The sequence below is a fragment of the Ambystoma mexicanum genome, chromosome 12 (genome assembly GCF_040938575.1).
Source record: "Ambystoma mexicanum isolate Mex_15411 chromosome 12, UKY_AmexF1_1, whole genome shotgun sequence".
Taxonomy (NCBI): domain Eukaryota; kingdom Metazoa; phylum Chordata; class Amphibia; order Caudata; family Ambystomatidae; genus Ambystoma; species Ambystoma mexicanum.
This window is the reverse complement of record NC_090936.1, coordinates 42,760,718-42,785,933: the sequence shown is the minus strand read 5'-3', so window position 1 is coordinate 42,785,933 and position 25,216 is coordinate 42,760,718. Positions and strand designations below refer to the sequence as shown.

General features: G+C 45.5%; 1 protein-coding gene across 4 annotated transcripts in view; it reads right to left on the bottom strand.

Moving 5' to 3' along the window:
* The window catches only part of DOCK4 (dedicator of cytokinesis 4), a 2,129,281-nt gene that overhangs the window by 1,612,926 nt on the left and 491,139 nt on the right, over window positions 1-25,216 (bottom strand). For all 4 annotated transcript variants that reach the window (XM_069627915.1, XM_069627916.1, XM_069627917.1 and 1 more), the window contains exons 6-7: window positions 8,540-8,688; window positions 239-323 (exon numbers count right to left, since the gene is read on the bottom strand). In XM_069627915.1, the coding sequence (XP_069484016.1) occupies window positions 239-323; window positions 8,540-8,688 (234 nt within the window). The remainder of the gene's footprint in view (window positions 1-238; window positions 324-8,539; window positions 8,689-25,216) is intronic.

Here is a 25,216-nt window from a genome sequence, read left to right as displayed (position 1 = left end):
GGGAAACCAGAATTGCAATAGTATTTCTTTAAAGCGCATGGTATCCGGGCCAAGTCCCCTTCAAAACTGGTATATATTTAACACACACATACTTACTTTAAATTTACCTCCCATGTGTTTTATGGTATTTACAGAGGAAGGAACATGATCTACACCAATGCCAGTATTTAAATGTACACTCGACATTTTCGTTCTGTGTACTGTGTAGACAAGTACACATGCCCTTGTGTAAACTTACCAATCTATATAGTTCAGTGATGCTGATGTCTTCTGGATCCACCATTCCATACTCTTTTCTTGGAACTAAATCTAGCCCCAATTGTCTGAGAAAAAACAAACATTCAGCTGTCAGCGAAACATCAAAATGAGTTCTAGTCACATTCATTACTAGCTATATCCCCAAACCAAACCAAACCAAACCAAAATGTCATTCTGTTATAAAAGCCTGTCTAAAGCAGATGTGTACCTATTATTTATAATTTGAAATCGTTATTAGTACATATTTAAATAATACAATAAAAACTGAACTGGTTTTGTGTTTTATCTGCAAGGAAGAATATGGCCACTTATACTCACAGCCATCTTAAATCAGAGATTGCCATCTTAACCCGTTGCATGTCTTTGCTGTGCGGCAAGTGCAATGAGGGTTATGTGAGAAACCTGAAGGTATCTCACTCGCTAGTCCCCGGGGATCTGTGATCAGGTGGCCAGGGCACGACCATCACCATTTAATTCAGTTCCTGAGGTGGGCCGGTGTGGGAAAATCACCTGGATGAGGGGTCTTCGGGGAGCGGAAGTAGGACACCGAAGGGTGAGACGCAGTATCCCCTTCCTCATGAAATCTTTTCCCCATCCTGCCCAGTAGGATACTTAGAAACTCCACTCCCCACTATGCGAACACAAACCCTTTCCCATACCGTGAGCGACAACAGACTAATACCAGAGCCGTTAAGCTGACATGTCCCAACACAAGAGTCAGGCAATTGCCGACAACTGCACACACCTGATTGCCCTTTACCTTCCCCATAGGGATAAAAGGCAGAGCACAAGAGCACACTCTGAGCAAGGCCGAACGCACAAGGAAGCAGCTATTCCAGGACAGCAGTTCAAACAGAGGAAAAAGGCAGAAATACCCGAAAGGACGTCAAGGAGGGAGTTGTCCTTTCCCTTTTCAACCCAGACCACGGAAATCTCCAACAAAGGAGACATAAGACCGAGAATCGCAGCTGGTGAATGGTGTGATGGATGTCAGCGTTACATGGAACCCTCCCGCACTGATGGGCGGGGAGAAGCGGCTGCCATCGTGGTACCGTCCTGGACTCCAGTGGCAAAAGAAATGCCAAAGCGTTCAGCGCAGCCGGTGAGTCGAAAAAACCTGATAATGGACCGGACTGTGTCAGGATCAAGGTTGCAGTGGCAACATTAAGATTAATAGACAGAGGTCTTTTTGTGAACGAACTTGGTACCAGAGAGAGAGTGGTCCGTGACTATGTGGGCGCTCATTCGAAGGTCTCTAGCTGGTACCCCTCTCCTGAACACAGAGAAGAACAAGTTACTTACCAACAGGTAACGTTCTTTCGATTGGATGTTCCTCCAACGTATTCCTCATCTTAGATGTATTCCATCCGGCTTTAGCTGCTTCGGCAAAAAATTTCGGCAGAGGGTGCCGTGCGTCGATGTCATCGAGTCGATGGTCCCTCGAAGGCCTCCGTCGAGGGTGACGTCATCGGGTGTACAAGTAGGACGCGTGGCGCCCGTTGGCCTCAGTTCTGTTTTTCCACCTCACTTTTGTTCTACTGTGTAGATTGTGCCTGTAATCAGGTATCAGCCTTGCAAGAGTTGAAGGGGCAATAACCCAGAAAAATCTACAAAGGTGTAGGCTGGGAGGGCGATGAGGAATATGCTGGAGGAACATCCAATCGAAAGAATGTTACCAATTGGTAAGTAACTTGTTCTTCCAATGGATTGTGTCCTCCAACGTATTCCTCATCTTAGATAGACTCCCAAAGCAGTATGGACAATTCTCTGGAGGAGGGAGTATATTTTTTGATGCCCTCAAATGTCTGAATATAGTACTGCTTTACCAACATTCAGCTCCTTAGACTGGGAAGCATCCAGATTATCGAATTTTGAAAAAGTATGCAGCGACGACCAGGTTGCTGCTTCACAAATGGATCTTATGGGAACACCTCTTTGAAGGGCTGTCGAAGAGGCGATGCCTCTGGTAGAATGGGCCCTTAAGCCCTCTGGTGGGTCTTTCCCTGCTAATATGTAGCATTCCGAAATGCAAAGCACAATCCAACGTGATATGGTTTGCTTTGACACCGATTGACCCAATTTCCTTCCGGTGTAGCCGATGAAAAGTTGATTATCCACTCTAAGCTTGGAGAGCCTAGAGATGTAAAAGTTTAGAGCTCTTTTTGGATCCAACCTATGCGATCTTTCCTCTTCCTTAGTAGGATTAGGTGGAGGATAGAATGCGGGTAGAACAATTTTCTGATTTAGATGAAAATCGGACACAAATTTAGGCAAAAATGAGGGTGTAACCCTCAATACCACTCTGTCCCTGTGGAACACAGTATAGGGTGGCCCAGAAGACAGTGCCTGCAATTTGCTCACTCTTCTTGCAGATGTTAAAGCAACTAGGAAAGCAGTTTTCCATGTCAGTAATCTTAATGGACAAGTGTGGAAGGGTTCAAAAGGGGCACACATTAATAATTTTAGAACCAGATTGAGATCCCAAATTGGTACTTGGAAAGGATAAGGAGGAAACACATTGGTGAGTCCTTTTAAGAATTGTACTACTAAAGGAATTTTAAAATAGGAGCATTCTTCCGACGAGCGCTTGAAGATGGAAAGCGCTGCAAGATAACCTTTTATGGTCCCCACATTTAGATCTCTATTTGCTAGGGACAAGAGGAAGGACAGTACTTCCGGAATAGAACATAGAAAAGGATCAACATTCTTTTCTCTGCATCAGTCAAAACGTTTACCAACGGCAACGGTATAGAGATTTTGTTGCTGGTCTTCTTGCCGAAAGCAACACCTCCATGATGTCATCTGGAAGGTCCCAATCCTTGTATCTCAGCCTTTCAGATACCAAGCGTGAAGGTTGAGAAACTTGACCTGCGGATGGAGAACCTGACCCTCCATTTGAGAGAGAAGGTCCTCTCTCTGAGGAAGACGTACCGGGCGACAGATGGACATGTCTAGAAGGTCCGGGTACCACGTTCTCCTGGCACAATCTGGGGCAATTAGGATCATGCAGTTTCCGAACCGTCTCAGTCTCCTGATGACCTGAGGAACGACAGGAATCGGAGGGAATGCGTATAGTAGTGGGAAGTTCCACTCCACCATGAACACATCCCCTAGGGCTCCTCTCAGGAGAAATTCCCTTGAGCAATACCTTTCGCACTTCCGGTTGATTCCGGTCGAAAACAGGTCTACTTGAGGGGTTCCCCCAAAGGGTGAAGATCTCCTGAATGACTTCCTAAGCGAGTTCCCATTCATGGGACACCGTGCTCTGCCTGCTCAAAGTGTCTGCCGTCATATTCTCCTCCCTGGCTAGATGGACTGCCGTTAAGGAGATTCCTTCTTGAATTGCCCAATACCAGAGCTGCATTGCCTCTCTGAACAGAGGTAGTGACCCTACACCTCCTCTCTTGTTTAGATATTGCATGGCCACTGTTAAGATGGATTTCTGAACTCTGTCCTGGAGGGGCAGAGGTTCAGAAGGCCAGCCTAGTTTCTTGGAACAGGGTAACCTCTGGACAAGCCAGACCAATCAGGGTAGCGATCGCGGCGGTCAAGACTAGGTCTCAAGAGGGGTGAGGGTGACTGAAAGCCCGCAATGAGCACACAAAGCAAGGACGCTTACAAATTACTCCAGGCAGGTGTTATATTAAAAATATAGACACATTTATTACAAGGCCTTTGTAACATTGACCGCAGCGAGAAATCACAATAAAACTCTAGTAAACCAACACATATCAATCAAATCCACTATATATATACAAATACAAACGAGTCTAACGAGTTAGAAGCACAAAATGTGTAGACCACCTAAATGGAGAGGAAAACAGGCAGTGTGAATAATAATGAGACCCAGTCCGCCTTCAGAGGCACCTAACTAAAAGGAAGTCTGAGCCCGGTGTTTCCACTTCCCCATTCCCGTTGAGTCCTATGGGACTCAACGGGAATGGGGATTTACCGAATTCCGCCTCCGGAATTCCCAGGTCACCGGGGTCGTATTGCCCCGGTGATTCCGGGAATCACAGAGGCAGAATGGTAATACGAGTCCGGCGGTAACCTGCCGGAATTTCAGGCACGGTTACCACCGGACTCGTAATGAGGACCATAGTCTGCACATGTGATCCAGGGGGATGATGTTAAGACTAAGTCTAGGGTGTGGCCTTTGTTGTGCATGGGTCAGAGCACAATTTGCTTAAGATCCATGGAAGTGGTCAGTGCGAAAAGCGTGCTTCAAGTGTGGTTGTTTTGTTAGTCTGTGACTCAGGGACGTTAAAATAACCAATAAAGACATTACTAGCATATGCTAATTTGGCCAAGCAGAATAAGTTGGAGATGTCTGCAATGAAAGAGTCACTCCTTTGAGGTGGTCTGTAGATGAGGTGGAAGATGATGGATTCCTTGTGGTATAGAGGGAACCGTCAGCCAAGTGATTCAAATGAGCTTTTTCTGGGAGGGGGTATGATGGTGCATGGTCAATCACTCCTGTGGATGATTGCCACTCCGCCTCCTGCCCTTCCTGGTCGGTAGGCATGTTGGATGCAATAGCCTTGGGGTAAAAGGACGTCGAAAACATGTGGGGACAATGGGGTAAACCATGTTTCATTGATGAAGAGGACATCAAAGTTGTTGTATGAGCTGTGGACAGCGATATCTGCAGTGTGAGCGACTGCTGAGCGAGCACTGATCAACATGAGAGGGCGTGTGAATAGATCCGTGGGTGTTGGATGGGGGCAAAGGTAATATCGATGAGGTTTGCTAGGATAGCTTGCCGGGCATGCCTTAGGCACTTGGCCATTCAAACCCTAGTGAGCGTGGGAATTGGCTGTGGAGGAAGGAGACACATTACGATGTATTTTGGTGAGTAGCAGTAGTAGCGATTAGTTTGTAGGTGAAATGCAGTTTTGCGGGCCATGCCTTTGGCCTCATCAGACCCGAACTAGCACAAACAGGTTAGTCCTTGTCTTCGCTGTAAGGAAGGCATGGTATTAACAGTAGGACAGACACAAGTGACCACAGTTCAAGGGTGTTTATTGAACTTTCAAAAGGGTGAGATAAATGCCTATCTAAACCTAAATCTACAAATGGGAGCATGCTACGACCATCAAATAATAATAATGCAGTCCTAGTGGAGTCTTTGTCAAATTAAAAGGGCCTATACTAAAAAAACCTACTGCCAATCCTTACTACTAATTGGCAAATAATGTGGGGTGATGTTCATGAAAAAGAAAGAAATGTTCACAAAATGATAAATCAGGATGCTCGGGCCATTGGCCTCCCTTCCACACGTTTTCAGCACGGACAAGGCGGTTCACTCGAGCAAAGCACACACTCTGGCTTCTGCAGCACGAGGATACAGTTCCATTTTCACAGTTCAAGACCTTCTGTGTCTGAGCCTCTTTACTTCTTGCAAGTCTCTTGACTCAGAGGGCCCGATATACAAAAACTTACTTTTCCTTTTCCAGTATTCAATGTGTGTGTTCATCCTGGATCCCCCTCAGATGGGCTAAGATCCCTTTCAAACTATGCTCAGATAATTCTCTCTCGGGTGACTCACGGTTCACCCCAGATCCCGTCAGCTGGGCTCAGATCCCTTTCATTCATTCAATTAGTCTCCCTCAGCCGGGCTCGGAACAATTGTGATGTACTTTAAACTATTGAAGACTTTCAAATGTGCACAGGTTTTAGCTTGACCCATTACATGACCACTTTGATCTCAATATTCCTTTTTCTCACACTCAACATCAGTTGGATACCTAACAGAGACTTTCGAATGAAAACCCACGTGCCGCCGAACCACTCTGTGTATGGTATCTTTCCTTGGCTTCCCAAAGTTCAAATATAAAGTTCAACTACTCCTTTTGGTTTCCGCTTATATCCGCGTTGCTCTTTGCAAATGCCTCAAACACTGTTCTCTTTGTAAAATGTTGCTGCTTGCAACCTTAGTTCAAAACACAAGCTGGTTCGGTATCAGTTTCTCCAACTCACTGGCTGTGCCGTCTTTTCTGATGCTGCTTTGTTGTAGGAGCCAAGGACAGTACCATGACGGCAATCGCTCCTTCCCGTCTTGGTTATCGACATAAGAGAGCCCTGGGTACCTCTGACACACTATGCAGGTTTGATCAGCCTTAGTTCCTGGTCTTCGGTTTCTTACTATCCAAGGCTCACAAAGGTAATGGTCTTTAGAGGTGTAAGGAAGGCGTGGTATCAAAGTAAGGCATACACAAGTGACCACAGTTCAAGGGTGTCTATTGAACTTTATCATGGGTGTGGTAAACACCTATCTAAACCTAAATCTAAGATGGGAGCAAGCTACGATTATCAAATAATAATAATGCAGTCCTAGTGTAGTCTTGTCAAAATAAAAGGGCTAATACTAAAAATAACTATGGCCAATTGTTACAGCTAAATTACAAATAGTGTGGGGTAATGTTCATGAAAAAGAAAGAAGTGTTCATAAAATATGTCAGGATGTTCAGGCTGTTGGCCTCCCTTGCCCACGTTTTCAGCACGGGACAAAGCAGTTCACTTAAGCATAGCACACTCTTGAGCTTCTTCGGCACGAGGACACAGTTCCATTACAAGCATCAGTGGCTTCTATGCCCAAGTCTCTTAAGTTATCAAATGTCTCTTGATTCTGAGGTCCAGAAGTATCAAACAAACAAAAAGTTCCTTTCCATGTATTCAAGTATGGCGATTCACTCATCACCCTGGATCCCCCTCAGTCAGGCTCAGATCCCTTTTACAGAGTTAGTCTCCCTCAGCCGTGCTCGGACCAATTACAATTCGTATTAGCTATCGAAGACTTTCGAATGTGCATAGGATTTGGCTTGACCCGTTGGAGATTTCACAGGTCACAATTTTACACTCTCCGTTGGATACCTAACAGAGATCTTCGAATGAGCATCCACGTGGTGCCAGACCACTCTGTATATGGCATCTTGGGTTGCCTCCGAAAGTTCATTCACAAAGTTCAATTACTTCTTTGGTTCCAATTATACTTGCGTCGCTCATCGCCAACGCCTCACACATGGTTCTCTTTATACAAAGTTGCCGCTTGCAACCTTGGTCCTAACACACCCCGGTCTGCTATCAGTCTCTCCGACTCACCGGCTGTGCTGACTTTACTGAAGCTGCTTTGTTATGGGAGCCAATGACTGTCCCACGGCGGCAATTGCTCCTTCCCACCTCAGGTATCGATGCGGGAGAGACCTGGGTACCTTTGACACACAATGCACCTTTCTTCAGCTTTAATTTCTGGTCTTAAGTTTCTTATTCTCCAGGGCTCGTTAAAGTAGCAGTTTTCCTCCGAAAAGGCCAAGGGCAATTTCCTCCTTGCAACCCTTTCTGGTCTTGCTGTCTATCTCCTCGTATTAAACTGTCATCTCGAAACTGCTGCTTCCTCATGTGTTTTGCCTCACTCAGAGCATTTTATCTGTGTATGGAAGTGTGATGGAATATCAGTAAGTGCCTGACTCTGCCAGACCCCTGTGTTTGGACATGTCAGATATACAGCTCGGAAGTTAGTCCCTTTTCTCTCACAGTAAACTGTCCATGAGAAAGTGTTTGTGTCGGGAAAGGGGGCAGGAGTGGTTGTGTTCCTAGGTATCCTACCTGGTAGGATGGGGAAAAGGTGTTATAAAGGAAGGGGTTTACTGCATCTCACCCCCCGGTACCGCACTTCCACTCACCAAGGACCCCTCATCCAGGTGATCCTCCAACACTGGACCACCCCCAGGGACTGGTTCCAAAACGATGGCCGTGTCTCCTGGCCACCTGGATGACAGATACCCGGGGACTAGCGGGTCAGACACCTTCAGGTTTCTCACATCGCCCATTATTTGCTGAGGACGCCAGCGATGAGGACTTCTAAGGAGCACTGATTAAATAGTTGGTGGGTGGAGCAACTGAGTGGCAGGTCCTGGTCACGTGACCAGCAGCCTACTCAATGCTGTATGCAGGGAGCTGGCCTAGAGTCCTTAAGTATAGGCTTGGAAGGCGCGAAAACAGGAGGTGGGCGGAGCAACTGAGGGCAGGGCCTGGTCACATGACCAGCAGCCTACTCAATGCTGTCTCCTATACCTATACTTACACTGACAATAGGTATTGGCTCATTATTTAAAACATTATATATTGAGGTTTTTGTGTCATTGTGAATCAGATGCCAGAAAAACAGAGCACCCTTTTATTCTCAGGCAGTCTGCTACCAACCAACCCCACTGCATGAAACCACACATTACTCAGTGCTATGCATTTCTCTGAAAGAATTGCTGTGGTGTCTGGTACTCACTCGTTGCCCCAGTCCAGCCGCGCCGTGATGTGCCGTTTCACATCATTCATGCGGTCGTGAGTCAGGTGGCCCACAAGCACCTGACTCCGCAGATCCAAAATCTCGTTCATGATGTGCCACAGGCGCTGGAAGAGGTCGCCGTCGTTTTTCTGTGGAAACATACAAAACCAGTGTTACTTACCGAGCAAGTTCACACAAAAGGGTCCGATTCACAAGAACCTGCGCGGAATAAAACTGGAGCACCTCTGATGTACTCCTGTTAGCTCACACCTGATTCACAGATCATAAAATGGTAGCAAACCTGGAGCATCTTGAGGTGCCTTTGAGCAAATCTGTGTTAACCCCGTTTGCACATGAGAATCTGTTGCGCATGAGAATCTGAGAGATGCTCGATGCATCTCAGGATCTGTGCCAGTTTAAGGCTTTACAGATAAAGGATCAGGCAGCAAGAGCACATCGCAGATGCTGTGGGACTCTTCTGTTGGTTTCCCGCGTTTTCACCGCAACTATTTGAAACGTGGCATTCTCACCATGGTGTATTCTCCATTTTATGGGCGAGGTTTTCTCCAATCCCTCATTTAACCCAGCCACACCCTCAATACCCTGCCCCAAACACACACATATATATTTAAAAACAAATCGTCAAAACGGCTGTGGTGAAAACACCACAGTGAAAATGCCCACGTTTAAAATAGCTGCAGTGAAAACACGGTAAGCGCTTTTGTTTTGCTCCACTGCAAACCTTTGCGCATTGGGCCCACTATGATGGGTTCAATATTTACTTTATCCTTCGCATGTATGACTACAATTAACATGCTTTGGCTAAAAGGACTCAAAGTAGGCTTCACTTGTATTCTGTTGTGGGGTTCCCCATACTTCTGCATTACTTTTCATAGATTGACAGCCACAAGTCTCCCTTCCCACAAAAACACATTAGTCACAGGTTTCCGTTCTCTCGGGCTAGACAAAAACTAAATCCTTCATTATCAAACACAAAATGACTCTCAAGGGTATGGAGCTTGGTACTTGCCCCGGTTCTCTGGAAAAACTATAACACTTATAACAGCAGTAAAACATGGAGGTCCTTAGTAGAGCCGAGCAAAAATAAAAAAACAAACAAGCATTGGCAATGCCAACAGTTTGGGCTTTTGTGCAGGCATGGGAAAGGCACTTCCCGGGCACTGCCGTAGTGGTATTAACTGACCATTGATGGTAGCCGTCACAAAACGGCATGAATACCGGAGCATCTAATAGCAGTTCCTGGCAAATGCCTGATACTTATACATCAAGCCAAAACTGTTGGCTTTGCCAATGCTTGATTTTAACAGTTTAACAGGTCTTCTGTGAAGGACACACATACTGCTTATCTGCACTTGCAGTTCTTAATACTCACAAGGCATTGTAGGTTCGTCCTTTCGTCCCTTTTCCCCTCCACTGCGCTTATTATATTGTATTATATTATTATATAATATTATATATTATTATTATTATATTGAGTTTTGTGATGTATTTCACTCCCTTGTTCCCCCTTCGCCCTGGGGGCGCTTTGAAACAGTATTTTACTTGCTGTATTAGCGCCTAACAAGCAAACAATAAATAAATAAATAGATTGGCTGAAGCCAGACCTGATTAAGACATTTTTATTGCACCAATAGCGTGTTTACAACTTCAATTAAGTAATTAACTCTCAAAAGACTGCTTTGAAAACATACTTGCAGGCACTTCCAGTGCAAACTTTGATGGTAAGGCTTGATGAAAGCGTGATCAAAGAGTTCCCATGGGGAGGTGTTTTGGGAAGTGTGAGAAACCTGAAGGTGTCTCAGTTACTAGACCCTGGGGATCTGTTACCCAGGTGGCCAGAACCTGACCATCGCTATTGGGACCAGTTCCTGGGAGTGGATCAGTGCGGGAGGATCACTTGGATGGGGGGTCCTCGGGGATTGGAAGTTGGACGTTGACGGGTGAGACACAGTATTCCCCCTTCTTATAACACCTTTTCCCCATACTACCCTGTAGGCTACTCAGACACTCTACCCGCCCCCCTTTCCCGACACAAACACTTTCGCACTACACGAAAGACGACGGACAAACACCGGAGCTGTTTACCTTACATGTCCCACCACAAGGGTCAGCCAAAGTCAGGCAATTGACCAGACTCGCACACACCGGACGGCCCTTTCCCTTCCCCACAGGGATAAAGGTGGATCATGAGAGCACAATACGAGCAAGGCAGACCACACGACGAGAGAGATAACTTAGCACGGCAGTTCAAGAGGAGGAGAAAGGTGGTGCAAATCAATAGGGTGACAAGGAGAGAAGCAACCTTGCCTTTTCCGAGCCAGGCCTGTGAAACCTCCATGAAAGGAATCGTAAGACCGCAAACAATAGCCAGCGCGTGGTGCAGCAGATGGCAACCGTACACAGGGCCCTTCTCCGCTCTGTACAGTCGAAAGTCTTTGACCAAAAGATGATTGTGAAGCTATGGGGAGTGAATCCCGCATCGTAAGAACTGTTCAAGAAACTATGTATTGGCAAAGTTGACGAGTGAACCCGGCAGAGGGATGCCCACAGTGGACTGTTTAAAAAGACATTAAGACTCGTGAATTTAACAGATGAGATTGCGTTGCAAGCCGTAGTGAACCCGATGGAGGGAAGGCAAGCATTTGAGAGAGGTCTGAGACAGGAAGAGGGGAATCCAAAGGTGAAAAGCCATCACCCATTGAAAAAGGCCAACAAAGGGAAGGCAAGCATTTGAGAAGGGTCTGAGTCCGGAAGAGGGGGTTCCAGGAGATGAGAAAGCATCACCCCACCGACACGTGAAAGTAACAGAGAAATCATTTGAATACAAGCCTGGGTGAACCCGCTGGAGGGAGGCTGGTATTCGAGAGGGGTCTGAGCCCGGAAGGACGGGAGCCAGGGGTGAAGAAATATCACCTCCAGTACTATCATTAAGGAACTTTTGTTTATTATTTTGAACTCATCAGACCTTCGGAAGCAAGAAACTTAACTACGAAGGTCCTGATATTGTAAAGAACATTTTGGTGTATGTGAGGCCGGAAGACGGGGAGCGACCCAGGGGGTGAAAAAATATCACCCAACGTACAAGCAGAAAGGAACTTTTGTTTGTTATTTTTGGAATACATCAGGTCCTCAGAGGCAAGAGACATTTTGTAGAAAAGAGACTTAACCACCAAAAGCACTGATAGCTGAAAGTGAAACTGTTGGTTTGTGCTGGGGAAGCGCAAGCGTGTGCTCCGGAGTCCTGCCTTGTTCCATGCTCAAAACGTGGGGAAGGGAAACCTTGACTACCACATCCTGACTTATTATTTGTGAACACTTCTTTCATTCCTATGAACATTATCCCACACTTATTTGAATTAACATAAGGATTGGAAATAGGTTTTTCTTAGTACAGGCCCTTTTATTTGATAAGACGCCACTAGGACTGCCTTATTATTATTCAATGGTTGAAGCTTGCTCCCATCTTAGATTTAGGTTTAGAGTGGGCGTTTTTCCAACCTACCTATACAGTTTAATAAACCCCCTTAAACTGTGACCACTTGTGTCTGTCTTTTCTGTTGCCACCGTGAGTTCTTTACAGCGGGGAGGGGCATGGACTGGGTGGGAATGGCTGTAGGGATTAGTATGGCCATGGGCAGTCAATGGGTGGATTAATAACCAAACACCACCTGCAAGCTTTGTGTCCCTCCTCGTATGCCATTTCTCCCGATCTGTACTCTAATGCAATAGTTTCGGCTTATAGGTGGCGTTGCCACCTAATAGCCCAAACGAAAAGCTTGACAGTGTATGGTGAAATTCAGGAGAAATTTTCCTTTCATCATTCACTTCTACATTACTTTAGCCTGATGTCCTGCTTTTTAATTATATCGGGCCTCTCGCACTAATTCCCTGCTAAGTCCACAAAATATTTGTGAATGTTTGTGACGTGCATCCGGGTATTTTGTGTTTTGCACCAGCAGTTTTGGAGCATGAGTTCCATTTTTACATTCAAAAGCGAACTATAAAGAATAAGCCAACTTCGATCTGCAGGCAGGAATTGCACCCACCACTACTCTAGTTATTTTGCAACCGCAAAACAGTTTTTGGCCACAGGAAGTGATTGGTGCCAGAGCCAGGGGACAGGCAACTGACTCCACCCCGCACCCACCGATTTCTCCTCTGCCCCCCCGCTGGGCTGGCACTGCCACTGCTTTGATTATTCATTTTTTTTAAGTACGGAACAAAAGGTTCAAGAGTGAGCTGAACTAGTAGCATGCCGCTGCCATTCAGCCACACTCCATAGATTTGTGCCCATTACAAGGCAGCTACGTATTTCCTCTCCCATGGTAGGCATGCCAATCCTATTCATTCTTTCACTTCCTAAAGTATTCAGGCATTTTGGGGAGTCAAGTACAGCTGTACCGTGTGCCACAAGACTAGAGACCTAAGCTGAAGCAGCAGAGTGAAGGTAAATATAAAAGGTCAAACATTGGTGCATGCATGTTTTTTCAAATGGTATGTGAAGTGTATGTTTAAGAATTTGAATAAGTGTGAAATAAAGCCACACTGCTGGCATATATTGTGGACACAGCTTCATTGAAGTGATGCACTATTGCGTTGCTCGCATATATTGTGGGCACAGCTGTGTGCAAGTAATTTACAGGGTTTTTGCTAGTATATATTGTGAGCACAGCTTCAAGAAAGTGATTTACAGTGGCAATGCTGGCAACATATTGTGGGCACAGCTTCGTGAAAGCAATTTTCAGGGTCTTTGGTAGTATATATTGAGAGCATAGCTTCAAGAAAGTGATTTACAGGGGCAATGGTGGCATATATTGTGGGTGCTAATTAAACTCATTTACAGAGTCAAAGCTGCATGCACTGTGGGTGCAGCATCATGAACATAATTTACAATAGCAATGATGGCATATGTTATAGACACAGCTTCATAAAAGTAATGTGCCCAACCAATGCTGGCAAATATTTCAGGCATACCACCACAAACGTTATTTACAAGGGCAATGGTGGAATATGTTGTGGACACATGCACCATGACAATGTTGTAGAATAACTCCTGTGGACAAATAGTTACCTGGAATACTACAACAGGTGCATCAAACAGAAGGCCAATGTGCTGGATAAGGCCCCTTAAGCCCCTTTATCAGGCACTTTACATGTACAGAAGACATAGCATAGGAGAGAGAAAAGAAAAAGCTCCTCTGCTGAAGTGGCCAGTGGCTGATCCTACCGATTGTCCAGAAGCATCAATGGACTAAACCTAAAACCCCCTGAAACGTTGGCATATTAAAGCAAGGTAAACAATGTAGTGATGTGTGAAAACGTAACCATCTACCCACTCAGAAATAAACAGCGATCTTACCATTGAACAGCTACTTTCCTTCACCAAAAAGATTGTATTAGTTTCTGCAGCCAAACAGCAAAGGGAAAAGGCAATTATTTGGAGCTCAAAGTGACACACAAAGATTTCTTATAAAACACCATTGTTGTCAGGAACATACAGTTAGAAGGTTGTCATATCGGAAACCTGTTCCATAACTAATATAGAGAAGAATAGGTGGGTTTGAATCCAAACAGGCCACTTTGTGGGGTGCATTTAAGGGCAAGGCCCCAAATAGAAGTCCCTTTGACATGAATGGCAGGATTTTAAACACAAACAAAAGCGGCCTGGCCTTTGTTTTACAAGTACAATTAAAGAGCCATGTGTAAAAGGGATCTACCGGTCATTACTAATGGACAAAAAGCTTTTAATTTACAAAAGAAGGAGTAAACAGAAGTCCCTGTCACATGGAAAACAGGATTTTTAAACATTGAAAACAAAAACGGCCTGCACATGTGTGTGCAAATAAAAACGGTTTGAAAAAAAAAAACGGTTTGAAAAATATCACTGCTCACAGAAAAATTTGGGGAAAACAAAAAATGATGTGTGGGTTGACAAAACATAAATGTATATTATGTGTATCCACAAAACTCCAGTGACATCTGAAGAGCCACTTTGTCTTCGTGAAAAAATGTCAGCCCAAGGCAGACCCTTTTGCTGGCTATGGGCAAAACTTCACAAGGACATCTCCCACTTCCAGCCTGGATGTCACATCTCCCATCTAATGACCAACCGCAATAAAAATGTCCTGCTAAAGGCGTCGACATGTAGTTTTCTCCAGGCCTGCTGGCTCTGAAACTATGGAGTTAAAGAAAAGTCACCCTTGGCTGGAGTATGACTAATATGTGTGAAAATGGGGGCACCCACTTCAAAAAACAAGCTTCAGGCTCACCCAGTGAAAACACATGGCAGGAAGCATGAAGATTCACAATTTATTTAAAAGGTATATTAACATTTAGGCCTTTTTCTCAGCCATCATAAGGCGGATGGATTTCATCTATGTACCATTTTTTATGTAATTTCCAGGCGATTTTGGGGATATACAATTCATCTTCCTGTGACTCTGGATACTGTAATGGACAGTTAAACTAGGTTTCTGGCTGATCTGAACATGTTTCAAATGTGAGAGTTGGTGAGCGGGTGGAAATTGAAATGAGGGATATGCTTAATAACTTACATATTCATAATTGTTTTGTTTTATAGAAAAGGCAGAAAGGTGCCACATGGCCGTGCTACATGATATAGATTTGGTGGTCTGCTTATCTAATTCCCCATGATTAGCTGAAAGAGAAAATATGTTTAGTCTGTCAGTTGCTAGTAACATTATGAAGTTGTGATACATAACAAGCTTTGGCCAAAAAGTTGAAAGGAGAACAAAGGATGATGAGGAGTGGATATTGCCATATTTTGCTCCAGACCCCTAAACCAATCCTGACTTAGAGGCTGGGTTTGGAAGGAGAGATGGACTAACTGTCCAATCCTAGTAACATGGATTATTGCTGGGTACTTCCCCAAGATTGTACAATTGGCTGTGTCATCGCTGCTATATAAGGGGGACTGCACTAGGATACAGACACAGAAAAGGGAGAAAGACAGAAACAGACAGAGAAGAGACCGAGCATCAGGAAGGCTGCTGAACCTACCATCTGACAGCTTTAAGGAGAAATCAGAAGAGATTGCGGAGAGGGCATCTAGGTGGAGCTGTATATCTCTAGCAAGGTCTCAAAGCTGACTGTGTCCTATGGTGGAGACAGGGACACCATCTATGAGAGTGGAGTGACCAGACCCGTGCCCTATCTTTCCAGAGTGCCCTGAGATGCAGCTGGCATTCCTGAACCTTAAACAGAGGCTTGCTATGCAAGTAGAACTGAGCCCTGGTACACCAAAAGGCCAGGAAGTCTAGTTGCTTTGAATCCTTTCCCTTTATAGTGGGTGGGGGGGGCTGTGTAGCTCCTTAGCCTATGTGCAGTACAGAACAGTAACTGGTTATTTATAACATGCGTAATACCCAGAGGTTTTTTTCTAAGCACGGACCCGGGGATCGAACCTGTGATGCTACACATCATCTTGTTTCCAAGGCGAGCGCGTTGCCCCTGAGCTATCCTCTCGCAAGGATATTATATAACCAAAAATATTAATTTAATTAAGTCCCCAATTGGCAGAACACTACGGGGTACTTTTTGTTAAAATCTGAAATTAAGAAAGCTCACTTCCCAGTGTGCACTGAAAATTATAATTGGGTAATCCTTGATGTCCAACTGACCTCTACTTCTTTAAGGAAGAGGGGTGTCTTTGTTCTTAAATCAGTCCAACCTTTATATCCAGCTTCCCCAACACAGGCCTTTCAGTAAAGGGGGGTCTGAAATCCAGAATTCCCCAAAGTATTCAAATGTTTCTGTTTGACTTCCCAACATGGACCAAAGCAGAGGGGGGGGGGGGTCTCTGAAAAACAAAGCGATAACTCACCCTGTGTTTATTTTAAACCAAATGTGTGGGCGAAATTATAATTGCCCAATGCATTTTTACCAATGTTAAAATCCTACTACTACCCCTTAAAGCCTGCAGGAAAATCATAGTTGCACAACGTTACATAAGAGTCTTTGTTATTTATTGATCAGTGTAATTATTTCGTTAAGTGAAATTTGTAGAAAGTTAAGAATTGTAATTGTGTTCTTTTCAGCTCACTTTTGTGATTTATTTATGCTGAGAGAAGTTTATTGTGTTATGCTATGGATAAAGTGTTTTTTTATATTTTCGTGCTAATTTCTATTACTTTTAATTAAAATAAATACCAATATATTTCCCATACCCCGGCCTGGTTCTTGGTTCATTGTTAGCTCAGGGGAGAGCGATCCAAGGGGCATGATATGTGTCTGAGAAAGGGCTAAAAGAAAATAGTCCGTTAAACAGTTTGTTGAATAACCACTTAAATGGGGAGGAAAGGAACTCCCTGTGTTGAAGGTGGCTTCTCAATACACGGTTACACCTTGTCCGAATGAGTTTTACACCTGTGCACGAGAGAACTCATTTTTAATTGTATTTCTTTTATCCCAATGTTCTCAAAAAATGTGCTGCAAAATGCACCATTTCAACCCGCTATTTTTTAAATGTTATTGGGGGAAGAAGCGCCCCCAAATCCCCTGCAATATTTTGTGCTTGCTCATTTTACTCGGTCGCTTACTGCAATTCTGGTCAATATTTATGCCTCTCGACTGAAAATATTCATTAGCAGTAACTAACTTTGAATCAATTGGGATAGTGTCACACACCCCTCCTGTGAGACTCCCACGCCCCCGGCACCAAAAGATACTTACGCCACTGGATATGATGAAGAAAGTGCTTCTAGCATCTTGCGGCCGGCAGTGCCTGCATGCATAAAGATTCACAAAGGGTGACGCTGGGACGGCCAGTTTCCTGCAGCTCCACCCAACACGTGTGTATGCAAACTGCAGAACCCGCGGAAGTGGAAGGCTGGGGTCAGATGTCATCCACATGCCCCCCGGGAATGCCCACACACCTCAGGTTTTGCATGTGAGAAAAACTGCATGCGCAAAGGTAACTGTGCATGCCGTTTTCTCTTCAATGAATCGGTCCTCGCACACATTGTGCTACCTCTGCTTACTTGCATGCACCGATGGCACACTGAAGAAAGGGCACCATTTTGTGTATTGAACACATAGTACAGAAACACCCGATTCCATGACCTTCCTTACAACCCACTGCCCGCAAACACCACTCTATATTAATCCGTAAGCACAAGACGAAATGCATTTGCCAAATCAAGAGCAACCTGGCGCGCATTGATGGCGGCATGCCTATCTGTGGTGAAAAACACCCATTGGCAGCAGGGCAAGTGCTTTAAGTCATTAAGAATAGAATCAGGGAGCTCTTGGAACTGAAACACATGATCAGTCCTTAGCAGCACAACGCTGGAGGCTTATAGACGCAAGACATTGCCAAAAGGCCTATGCAGTTGCAGCACTGCATGCACTGCTGCCCTCCCACTGAAAAAGGATGGTGACTCATTGCTACCAAGGAAAACATCAAAACAACACAACGAAACCAGCCGGTGGGCACTGGTAGACTTGGATAAATGGCACACATTCCATATGTCAAAAACAGCAATTAGGGCAGAGATGTTTAAACACTTGCACTCCCCACAACAGTCCTTTTTGGGTTAGTCTATTTGGTAACTCTGTACGTGCTGCCCACAAACTAAAACTATTAGTATGCAAAGGGAAGATGGGAGAGAGAGATGGGATGGGGTTGTTTGGCATCTTACCTAACCTCTGCCCACCTCTACTCACATAAGTCCCTATCACACAGTAGCTGCCCTGGCCTGCCAAAAAGACGACGGGCCACCCCTCTAGATCTCCTTGAGCTAGCTTGGTGCTGTTATGGGGATGTCAATGTTATTTTGAGTCAGTCTTCTGAAAGATAATGGCTTATTTGCAGCTGTAAACCAGCACCCAGTGTATTCAAAATGCCGATGCATGACTTCTGCCACTTGATTTTTAAGCAATAGGCTTTCTGTTGCACCTGTTCCTAGCGCTCAATTCCTATTAAAAAAAAAAACAAGCACTGGCAAAGCCAACATTTTCGGCTGTTGCGTAGGTATTAGATGGGTATTTGCCAAGCACTGATAGAAGAGGCCCATCAGCGAACACCATTCACCATCTCATATCCAGGAAGTACAATTATGGTATTGCCTGGAAAATCCCTACCAAAAAGTCAAAACAGTTTACTTTGCCAATGCTTGTTTAACGATAGTGGGGCTCACATTCTGTGCCGAGCACATTCGAGCTGTGTCCCCTGTAGTCACTCTGCACTCTCGTCACCAAGATGCACACCCACTAAGCCATTTTGACGCTTAATGTATACCCTCATTGCCCACCTCAGCCACTCTGTGCCATCACCCACTTTGTGCTATTGCCCACTAGGTGGCTCTTTTGCAGCTCTCTGCAGCCAATGGCCTCGCTTATTCAAGAGGAGTCTTCAAACGGCGAAACGACTCCACGCATAGATTGCACCCCCTTTTTCCTTGTAGCTGAACACATTTTTATTTTTGTTTGTGATTGAGGAGTTATTTGGTCGTTTTTTTAGTGTTTGCCGACTATGAGTAACAACATTGTGAAAGCCAACAGATTTGGCGTTTGTGTAGGCATGAGATTGGCATTTGTTAGGCGCTGCCATAACGATACGACCTCGCCATATGATGCTAACAGCTGGAAAATGGTACGATTACATGGGCATACGATTAGGGTGCCTACGTGGCAAATGCCTACCCAATGGCTACACAAAAGCCATAACTATTGGATTTGGCAATGCTTGTATTTAACAGGACTTCAGTGCAAGGAACATATATACATCAAGTGGCTGAAGGCACACTTAATTAAGACATGTTTATTCACCAAGAGCTCATGTACAACCTCAATGAAGCCACTAACTCTCAATAGATTGCTTACTAACAACAGTGTCAGACCAACGTTTCATGCTAGAGCTTGATAGTGGGTGGGCACAGCCATAGTGATTAGCATGGCCATGGGCAATCAACGGGTGGGTTAATAACCATGATCACAAAAGGAGGGCAGAGTATGAGCTAATACGGGCCTGTCAAGCTCAACCACATTCAACACACAAAGGCAGGCTACGATAGAACATTTCAAACAATTGCTGACAGATTCAGACACAAATAATAATTAAAAGGGAATTTAAAAAAAAGGATATGGAAAACCGGAAGCCTCGATGAGAGCCCACGTGCAAAAGATATGTGGCAAGGGCTTTGGAGCACTTTACAAAGTTCAAAGGGAGGAGGCGAAAAAGAAGTTCCAATTTTTCAGAGCATGATAGGAAAGTCGGAATAGGTAAGGATGGGGTATAGTGGAATGAATGGAGAAGAAGCGCCATGCTTTAGAGTTGGGGAGCCCAGGTGATGGCACTAAGGAGACGCATGTGCAAGTTTAGCGAAGTGTAGCAAGAGATGGCAGACGATGGTGCCGTGTCACAAAGACCAACATCACATGAATATCAGTCCAGGAGGCAGAGCAGAGGAAACATGAGGTCGGAAGAAAGACTCCGCATCTAGTTACACTCTGCAAACAGTGGAGTCTTCATGAGAGCCACGATGAGCTAGCTGCTCGGTTCAGCACATGGCGCAGGAAAGAGCCTGTCTTGGTCCTTGCCCAGCTCTGCAGAGCCTCTAGACTAGAGCATGCCCCTGTGGAGCTGGGGCTTTTCCTAGTCCTCCTAAAGGTCTGATGACTTCTGCTTAGCTGGCTCAGTCACAGTGGTTGTCAAGGAGATGGGGGATTATGACATGGAGGTCTGCTGTGGGAATCGTGATGTACAGCTGGACCCTGTATGACTGATACATTGTGAGCTAGGGTAGAGAGGAGGGTGGGAGGGAGGGACGGTGGGACCCGGCTTCTTGCAGTCCATGCATTCATGCCTGTTCTCTTCTGTAACTCCCACGATTCTGTAAGGAACTCATGGTTGCAACAAGTAAGACAGACACAAGAGAACATGGTCCAAGGGTGTTTATTGAACAATGAATGATGTATGCAGGTTGGAAAAAGACAGAATCTAAATCTAAGATGGGAGCAAGCATTCACCATCAAATGAAAAATAAGCCAGTCCTAGGGGCGTATTGTCACATAAAAGGGCCTATACTAAGAAACCTATTGCCAAACCTTACAACTAATACAAAAAGGGGTGTGGGATAGTTCTCAATAAAGGAAAGAAGTGGTCTCAAATAATATGTCCGGATGCAGTAGCCTGTGTCTCCCTTACCCACGTTTTGAGCAAGGGGTAAGGTGGGATCGTGGAGCACAGCACTCTCTCGAGATTTCCCAGCACACAATGACAGTACCAAAGGCAGCTCTAAGGACCGTTGATGGCCAAGTCTTGTTTCCTTTAAAAGTCTTTTGCCTTACAGGGCCTGACGTGTTCAAAATAATAAAACAAAAGTACCTATAAACAAATGAAAGTTTGTTAGGGTGATAATGGTTCACCCCTGGGTCCTCCTCTCCTGGGCGCTGACCCTTCTCAATTCTTAGCCACAATTCACATAGGGTGATGGCTTCACTCCTGGGTCCCCCTCTGCCGGGCGCGGACCCCTCACGTATCATATTCCACGATTATATATATTAGTTCTTTTCTCACTGAACTTTGGATAATAGCTTCACTTCTGGATCTCCCGCGGTCGGGCTCAGACCCTTTCTGACTGCCAATACCTGGGTGAGAGCTTCACCCCTGGATCTCACTTGGTCGGGCTCAGACCCCTCTTGACTGCCAATACTTGGATGAGGATCCTTCTCAATTCTCAGCCGGATTTCTCTTCCCTTAGTTTCTCAATGTCTTTTCAAACAGTTCATAGTGGACATCCCTCTGCCGGGCTCACGTCTGTCAACATACTGTTTCGCAGGACTTTAGACTTTGCCCCTCTCGTTAGCATCCCTCGATCGGGTTCACTCCTGCTTACTTCACATTCACTATTGCTTGCGAGATTCAGCGCCCTTCCTTTCACACAGTTTGTAGATCTAAGTCTTTAGATTGTACGAGGATTTTGCTTGACTCTCAGTTTGACCACTTTGACCTATTTCGGTGGCTATGGCCTCCTGGTACTTGTAGTTTTGCTCAGATGGGGATCGACCAGCGTCTCTCGAGATAGCACCCATGTAGTGCCGGTTTCCCTCAGCAGCTGGTTTCCCCTTAACACTTTTCACAATTCCGTGAACTTGGTTCAAACTTGCCACTTTGCGAGTCTCATTCAACACAGCCCGGTTCTTATCGGCTCTCCCCTCGACTGACCGGCTGTGATGAACCGCTTGGCTTTTGGCTTCTTTGGAGTCAAAGCCGGTACCATGGTTGTGGGAGCTTCCCTCCCTCCTGCTTATCGGCATAGGCTTGCCCCGTGTACCGTTGACATCTGCTGCAAGACACTTGTGCTATTGTTCGCGCCCTTATGTCCTCTTCCATGAAGGTTCCGTGGGCCCAGTACAAAAAGGGCAAGGTTACTTCTCTCCTCACCACCCTTTTGATTCCTGCACCTTTCTCCTTCTCTTGAACTACCGTGCTTGGTTAGCTGGCTGTCGTGCTGCCTCCCATGCTTGTCTTGCTCGTACTGTGCCCTCTTGCGCCACCTTTTATTCCGTTGGGGAAAGGAAAGGGCTGTCAGGTTTGCACGATTCAAGTCAATTGCCTGACCTTGCCTGACCTTGCCTGACCCGGGGCATGTAAGGTAAACAGTTTTATTACAACTTCGTTGCGCAAAGGTGTTTGTGTCGGAAAGGGGGAAGTTAAAAAATTTGAGTATCTTACGGGGTATAGAAAGGAAGAGGTGTTGTATGGGATTTGGGTAATTTCTGAATGACCAAGATTGTTATCATAAAATAAACAAGAGGGATTGTGGGAACGGTAGTGTTTTATCTGAGCCTGTTGGGTGTGTGGGAAACAATCTGAGGGATGTGGAGAAGAACTGTTGGGAATATTGAGGTACGTTACAGGAAGACAGGGAATCTGGGAGATGTAGTTTCCCCAAGGCACTGAGTTTTGGGTTCTTACAGGGTTTGGGAAAGACCGATGGTTTATTGGCTTTGGCTACAGAAGATTTTTCTGGAGGAGGGGGTTTAGAATTGGGAGTATCCTACAAAGGTCTTAAGGATCTCCTCCTCTTCTTCTTCCCCTTCAGTAACATACCGCGTCTCTCTGAGTATTCTGCTGATCACAACCCCGGGTTCTCCTACACAGGTGATCTTTCCCTGCTCGTTTTCCTTCAGGGTTGGAATAAGATAGGGCCAGTCCTTCTGTGGCCACCTGAATAAGGATTTCCCGGGATCTACTTGCAAGAGCACCCTCAGGTTTCTCACAATTCTCACATCCAGGACAGTCTGCACCCCTCTCCAATTCTCAACTCTCATCCCAGGCATTCCAGTATTGACAATCTAACACTTTGCTCAGCCAGTGCTCCTGAATCCTGACCAGCAGGGCAGCAGCCCCCTTCCCTTGCCGTCAAGACTGTTGAGCCTCACCTTCCCCAAGGAGGCCAACCTGCTATCCTCCCATGCCTCCTCTCCCCTGCCCCAATATTCCAGTTCCCCAATTAAAATCTCCCAACTGCAAACCTCACCTTCCACTCCAAGCCTAAAACCCTGGAAGCCCACTGCTTTTCAACTCCTCATCATAGCAACCCCTATAGCGTCTGCCATATACCAACCTCTCAACCTCCACAGCCCAAGCCCTCACCCTTCCATTCCCATCCCACATACCAACTTTGACCTCAAGCTCCCACCGTCAACTTCTGAAGACACGACCCCCCCTAAATCTCTAAACATAAACTTCACCCCTTATCACAAGTTCTGGCATGCAGAATAATCGCACCCCCCCCTCCATTCCTAGTCACAAATATCCTGTTCCCACACCCCATTCTCCCTACACAACTCTGATTTGCCCCTCCTCACTGCTGTGGCTGCCGTCTTCCCTTATCCATACGCCTCTGCTCTACCCATTGTCTTAGACTCATTCTTCCGTGTTCTCTCTATTCCTGCACATAATTGCCCCGCACCATTCCCTGTTCTCATTCTCAGAATGTATCCCTCAATTGCTCAATTTCTCATTTTCCACTGATCTAATTTCTTCACCTCTCCCACTCTCCCCCATCATCCTCCGTTTTCTGTTCCCTGTATTTTCCCTGTGCCCATTCTGGTCTTATTCCTGCACCCCCCCCTTATATCCCAATGTTGCCACCTCCATCTTCTCGCCTCTTTCCCGCCGCTTCCAATCCTTGAGTCTCCTCAATCCTTCCTTTGCATACCCATTCTCTAATCTCTCGCTGGAACTAGTGGTTTTAACAATTTATGGTATGGTACACAAAACGTATAAAACCAGGGTGTAGATGGCAGTGCGCAGTGGAATACACAGATAGGCTGGTTGTGTTTCTCCTTTCTGGGTGCAAGGTATGACTGGGCAAAAGGCAGGGTGTTTAAAGGCTTCCTGAAAGCTAGGCAGTTCAGTCTGGAGCAGGTTGGGGAGTTTTGGCGTACAAGATGCTATATTGTGTCTATTGCAACAAGGTTTGATGTAGCCTACCTTGGAATATGTTCGATGTTCCGTCACCCTGAGAAATTCCCAGTGGTTATGATTCATTTAAGTGGTTATGATTCATTTAGAACCTTTCATCTATTACTCTCCAGTGTTGCATTTGTCTCCCCGAGTGGGATTGGTATGCCCATACATGGACACTGAACCATCTGTGCTAGAAACCAATGCGCCAACTCACTGATGATGCTCAAAAGGGCTGAACACAAGACTGGATTGGGGTTGCTTGTAGTCTCATACAGAAACATTGTGACCTAGCAGCAGGACTGCCCCTTTTGGGTTTGGTACCAAACTTAATTATTAACAACAAAAATGTCACAAGTTTTCCTGCCTCAAAAAAACTTGCTAGGGAAACTGTCGGTATCAGAATGTCCAAAGTAAAATTTGCCGTCCTGTGTCCAAATCCTAACCTATCCCTCACAAGCTAAACTCAATATAAGGTGAAAAGGGAAACGTCTTTTGGCTGCTGACCTGCAGCCCAGCTTTGCAGTTCAAAACAAAAGTTCCACAAGACTCAAGGGGTTGATTCTCTTTCCCCAGAACCTTTCCAGCATCACACAAAGTGGTTTCTTTATCTTCAATGATTACGATAGATTCTTATGTCTACTTGGTAGGCCTTACTCCTAGGCCCTGCGACAAGGAAGAATGGCCTGGAGACCTTTTCCAAGCCGTATTGGGGTCCCAGTCCTTTGGTGAGCAGACCGGGCTCCCAGGTACAGTGACGAGAAAGAATGGCTTGGTTCTCTTTCCCAAACCTTGCAGAGGGTCCTCAACCCTTTTCTCAGGACCCCCGTCAAGGTCCAGTTTATATATGATATGGCATTTGTAACGCGCCTATACACAAGTGTTTCACTTTTCTGCCAAGGCGGGTACTCAACGATCTCGTTCTCACCGTCTAGCTTCACTCTCACCCACAGCCTTGGTTTACTCTCCTGCCAAAGTCTCTGAGTATCACTAGTGCGTGTCAACTTTGTTTTCCTCTGTACTATTATTCGGGGTGTACTTCCCCTATGTGGGTCCCAGACCTCTTCAGTTGGTCAGTTTCACAGTTCTCTTGATCTGATTTTACTTCCTCCCACAGCTTTGGTTTACTCTCTTTCCACAGTTGTGCGCACAGACAATTTGTAAATGCAAAGTTTGTATTCCTTCTTTTTATGGTTTGGGGCATATGTTCCCAAAGCGGG